The following is a 5,647-nucleotide window of genomic DNA, read 5'->3' on the forward strand; positions in this document are numbered from 1 at the left end:
TTTCCATGTAGGGTCAGCAAGGATACATTCGTACTCAAATTGGGCTCAACTATCCCAAGTATTTTACACAGTAGTTGAAGATGATAGTGAGAAAGCTCTATTGAAAGAAACCATACGCAAGTACTATCAAATTCAATTGAAACGCAAGCAGATATTGCTACGGCCGCGGGACTACAGGCACCGCTGATGCTACTAGTCCTTCAGATACCCTTCATTTTTTCATAGTAGCCAATTGGCCATCAAGCATGCAGAACAGGGAGGTATAAAACTAGAGCTCTGTGTTCGGACAGAAAATGGTAACAAAAAGAAAGCAGTGCCTGCCTGTCCCGACGGATGATGTTCCGTAACAAATGATTGAGCAGCAACATACCAATCAAGGCTGTATTAGGCTGCTTTAATTGATCATTTGAGCAGATTTCTGCTATTTCCACAAGACTCCAACTGAAGCCTCAAGTCATGGGAAATATAAGTAAACCAAGTACAAAGGTTGCAAAGAAAGACTAATGAATGTATTGTGACCATGTCCCTTCATTAAACAAAAATAAGACTTCCCAAGTATCGGAAATTCAGAATCATAAAACTGAAATCTGAGGAGCACTCACACACAACTATGAAGGTATGAAAATCCACAAGCAACAAATAACAAATAACAAATAATAAATAACAAATAACAAATACCAAAGACATGAAGGTATGAAAATCCATATAAGAAATAGAGCAACAAATACCAAAGACAGTAATTTCTCAGTTAAGAGCCCTCGAACTACAACAGCTATAGGCACAGATTTGAAATAACAAGACGAGGGGTAACTTTCAAGTCTTAATATCTTCAACATCCAAAACTCTGGTAGATTAAATCTTAAACCAAATATCTCTAACAAAAATTTAGATCTAGAAAACAAAATTACTGAGAAACACCAAGCCATTTTGTGAAGTTCTCAAATTCGGTGTAATCGGAATCGGAAATCATAGTCTTGTAGAACGATCTTCCAGAGGCCTTGATGGCAGTAAGCTCCTCCTGTTAAACCATTCAGGAAATATACAGCAAAATTAGCAGTTGTAAAATAATTCAACACTTTTATACAACCATACTTCAATACAAATATGAACTATGACTACAACTAAGAATTTCACTCCATTTCAAGCATGGTACAAATTCTTGAAAAGAAAAACATACAGCATCCAAACACATCAACAACAGAGAAATCACAGTTACACTCTCAAGAAACAGTCACAAATACTAAATGACTATAGCAATCACAGAACATATACATCAATTTAATGAATTGATTAACTATCAAAACTAAAGGACTTAAATTGAAACAAGATATATGCATTCAATCTCGAGAAAGCAAGTGAAATCATGACCAGTATCAAACAACCAAGATACACAATAAGACCAAATAAACATGATCAGTAGCAACATCAAAGGGAACTAACTCATCTAACAAAATAGCATATAAACGTCACGATAAACCATTAAATTCAAAAGTCTTGTGAATTTCCGAATCAAAACAACAACATTGATTAAATATAAGCATACATTGTCTACTGATCAGTAGTAATAACAATAATAAAATTCATTGTCTACTAATCATACACAAAGTGATGGCCATTGATCATAACCTATTAATCATACAACTAAACAACTGTAAAATTCATTTGCATTAACATTTCAAAGATTTAATAGCAATAACAATAAGCTATAATAAAATTCAAACACAGACATTAATTTCCACAAAGCAGTAACGATGAATCACATACACATTATAATAAGAAAATACCAGCAACAAAATCAACTGATAAAAACAATAATAATAACAATTAAAGTAAGACAATAACAAATAAATAAGAAACCAGTAAAAGAAAATACCTTGGAAAGGACCTTTCTTTTCTTCTGAAGCTTGGATTCCTTAGAAGCAGCCCTTTGCTTCTCAGCCAACAAAGCCATCCTCTTAGCAGTCTTAGCATAGGGGTTCAATTTCAGCATAACATTGAGATTCTTCAATGGGTTCTTCTTCATTGGTGCCCTAACATAATCCTTCTTAATCGGTCGTACAACCGATTGAATCTCATCAGAATTGATAAGCCTAGCAAGATCACCATTCAACATCTTAGCCCTTGGCAACACATACTTGTTCTTCTTCTCAGAAGCCTTATCAAAGGACCCGTAAATCGAATCGAGCTTCTCGAAAGCACCCTTAGTCCATATCACAAACCTTCCCAAATGACCACCAGGAGCAAGCTTCAACAAATTCAACCTATCAACATGACAAATCTCAACCCCAGGAATGTTCCTAAACGCCTTAACCAACTTTGATCCCTCGGTCGAGTACACGATGAGCGGCCCCTTTCGAGAAATGTACCTTCTGTTCCTCATCTTTCCTTTCCCAGCACGAATCGCAATCGATTTCTTGGCCTTCTCCACATCCTCAATCGCACCGATTGATTTCAACACCTTCAAAGCAGACTTAGTCTTCTCAACACCCTCAATTGAGTCCGACACAACAAGGGGAAGCTCGGGAACAGTCTCGATCTTATGCCCGCGAGCAAGAACAAGTGAGGGAATAGCGGTAGCAGCAATAGCAGAAACAACAGCATACCTCTTCTGATTAACATTGATTTTCACATGCCATTTTCTCCAGATCCTGGTAGGAGCAAACATACGCCCACCACGACACATGTTCCCGAAAGCTCCCTGACCGGCACGGTGAGTACCACCACCAGGCACACGGGGGATACGGGAGACAGCACGGCCCGTGCCCCAGGACTCAGCGGAGGTCTGATGCCCTGCTTTGCGGGAAACGGCGTAGGGTTGACGGGAGTTTTTGGAGATGTTGGAGTGAACGTAGGTGACGAGGTCGGGGCGAAGGGGGGATTTCATGACGTCAGGGAGTGGTGCGGAGGGCGTGGAGTCGGTCGACATGTCGGACTCGACGGTTTGGATAGTCACCAGTGGGCGGACGGCGGCGGCGGTGGAAGACATTTTGAGAGAAGGGGGAATGAATTGCCAGAAGAGGCGGAAATGAGAATTAGGGTTTTCTTTTGGGTATGAGAGAAGGGGTAGTGAAGTGAGTTTGTGAGGGGAATTTATATGGTGGAGTAGGTTAGAAGAAAGTTAGAGTTTCGGGTTGGGGTTTTTTAAGCTGGGTATTTTTGGGCCTGGCTTGGTTTTTCAGCCTTCTCTTATACTACTGTATGGATTTGTAATCCTGTTTTTGATCCCAGCTTCTTTGATCAAGTTTTTCTTACTATAAGTATGTGGTTGGTCATAGTATGGTCAACTATCATGGAAGTTATCGACTTACTTTGTTACTGTTAGTGTTGAGAGGTGGAGTGGCTACGGTTAAAGAGGTTTCTCAATCAGTTTTATAAAAATTCAATCAGTCAATGTTACAAGAGTTACTCGGTCAATTTATAGGAATTACTCGGTTGGTGTTATACGAATTATTTTATTTTTTTATAAGTAGCCACATGATATAGCAAATCGCACACAAAATGCGCTTAATATTCAATTGATCAATTTTAATAAATTGAAAAATAATTCTAAAGAGGCGAAAAAAAAAATGTTCTAAAACAAGGGGAAAAAAATACTACTACAAAAGTTAGGGCCTGTTCACATTTACTTCATTTCAGTTCAGTTTAGCTCCAATCATTTCAATTCAGTTCAGTTCAGTTCAGTTCAGTTCCAATCAGTTCAGTTCACTTCAGTTCAGCTCCTAATTTCCCTCTCTCATAAAATATTCATTTCAGCTCAGTTCAGTTCAATTCAGCTCCAATCAATTCAGTTCAGTTCAGTTCAGTTCAGCTCCAATCAGTTCAGTTCAGTTCAATTCAGTTCAGCTCAATTCAGTAAATGTGAACAGACCCTTAATGGAAAAATTATCAGGATTAATCCTAACTTTGCCTCATTTGCCAATATTAATCTCAACTTTGGATTATTTTTTTATTAACCGAATTTTATACCCCATTCGCCCATAACACTCCCAACCGGTCATCTAACCTAATATTATAGGTTACAAGACACATGTCAACTTATGATTGGTATAAAAAATTTTAAATAATAAAATATAAATAAATTAACAAAAAAAAAAAAACCACCCACGGCCAGCCAACCCCCTTCCCCTCGAGCACCAGCCACCGCCCAGACCCCCTTCCCTTGCCCTGGTGTCGGCGCTGTCCGACCACCCTCCCTTGCTCCACCTTCACTCTCCAATTTCAGCACCCAAAATACCCCTGCTCCACCTTCTCCACCGCCACAACCGCACCAAAGCAGAGTTAGCCATCTCTCTTCTCGCCCACCAAAATTGCCCTCCATCCACCTCTCTTCTCACGAAACATCAACAACAATCGAGCTGCTACAGCCCTCACAACGAACGGACACCCCGCAAACTCAGCAACACTAAAACCGTAGCCACACCACCTCTCAACACTAACAGCAACAAGCCGCCAACTCGCCTCTTAAAACCAACAAATTCGCGACAGGGTTTGGGTATAGGAAGGGCTAAGGGATCACAACGGCCGGGGAAGGAAGGGCTTGGATCACGCCAGCCGGGGAAGGAGGGTGCTATCGTCTCCGGGAGATGTCGTCGATGGGTTGCCACAGCCAGGGGGAGGGAGAGGTGGCTGTGCAGTAAGGGTGAAGGTGGTTTTGGTTTTTTATGTTTTTTATTTTCATTTTTATTTTTGATTTGATTTTTATTTTTTTTTGTCCAATCACATGTGACGTGTTTATTAAACTTTAAAAAAAATATTACTTGCTACAGGTCACCGGGGAAATAAAGTTCGGATTAATAATAAATAATCAAAAGTTGAGATAATATTAGCGGATGAGGCAAAGTTAGTATTAATCATAAAATTTTTTCCAAAATTGATTAAGATCCTGTTCTCTTCATCTTAAAGAAAAGTAAAAATAATTTCAGTTCAGTAAAAATAAGTTCAGTTCAGTAAAATTAATTTCAGTTCAGTAAAAATAATTTCAGTTCAGTAAAAATAAGTTCAGTTTAGTAAAATTCAGTTTTCTTAAAGAAGAATTATAATAGAAAATCAATAAAAATAATTTCAGTTCAGCAAAAATAATTTCAGTTCAGTAAATTTAATTTAAGTTTAGTAAAAATAATTTAAGTTCAGCAAATATAATTTTGTTTCAGTAAAAATAATTTCAATTCAGTAAAAATAAGGTGAAGAGAACAGGGCCTAAATTACGATTTTTTGAAAACAAAAATCAAGAAAAACGGCAAAATTGTAGAACAACAATTTTGTCATTAGTAATAACAATCTCTAACATAAATGTACCCTATAAAAAGTTGTATGAATGAAAAAAAATCATCACATATATATTCATGATCGACTATTCCGTATCTTAAACATTTCAAGGGAAATGATTAAATCCTGTGAAGATTAATCTTTTAATAACATAGATAATATAAACTAATGCATCTTCTTTTACATTATACATTAACTCCTGTTCATCGTTTCCACTTTAATTTTATAACTTTTTTCGAGTTAAGCACAAATTTGGGTACTCAATTCTACAATTTTTCACCGTTTAGGTACTGAATTTATTTTCTTCCCCGTTTGGGTACTGAGTACCAAATTCCGACAAAAAAAATTAATTTCCCTTAAGAATTGAGTACCCTAGGTAAAC

At 37.6% G+C, this 5,647-nt stretch overlaps 1 protein-coding gene across 1 annotated transcript; it reads right to left on the reverse strand.

The window, feature by feature from the left end:
* Window positions 1–686: 686 nt before the first annotated feature.
* On the reverse strand, window positions 687–3,067 carry LOC145583125 (large ribosomal subunit protein uL4-like). The gene is made up of 2 exons (XM_081640281.1): window positions 1,874–3,067; window positions 687–1,018 (listed from the first exon to the last, which is right to left on the reverse strand). Exons 1-2 carry the CDS (start codon window positions 2,984–2,986, stop codon window positions 905–907), a joined length of 1,227 nt encoding a protein of 408 aa, XP_081496407.1. The 5' UTR covers window positions 2,987–3,067; the 3' UTR covers window positions 687–904.
* Window positions 3,068–5,647: the final 2,580 nt, after the last annotated feature.

This window comes from Chenopodium album, chromosome 15 (assembly GCF_948465745.1).
Source record: "Chenopodium album chromosome 15, dcCheAlbu1.1, whole genome shotgun sequence".
Classification (NCBI taxonomy): domain Eukaryota; kingdom Viridiplantae; phylum Streptophyta; class Magnoliopsida; order Caryophyllales; family Amaranthaceae; genus Chenopodium; species Chenopodium album.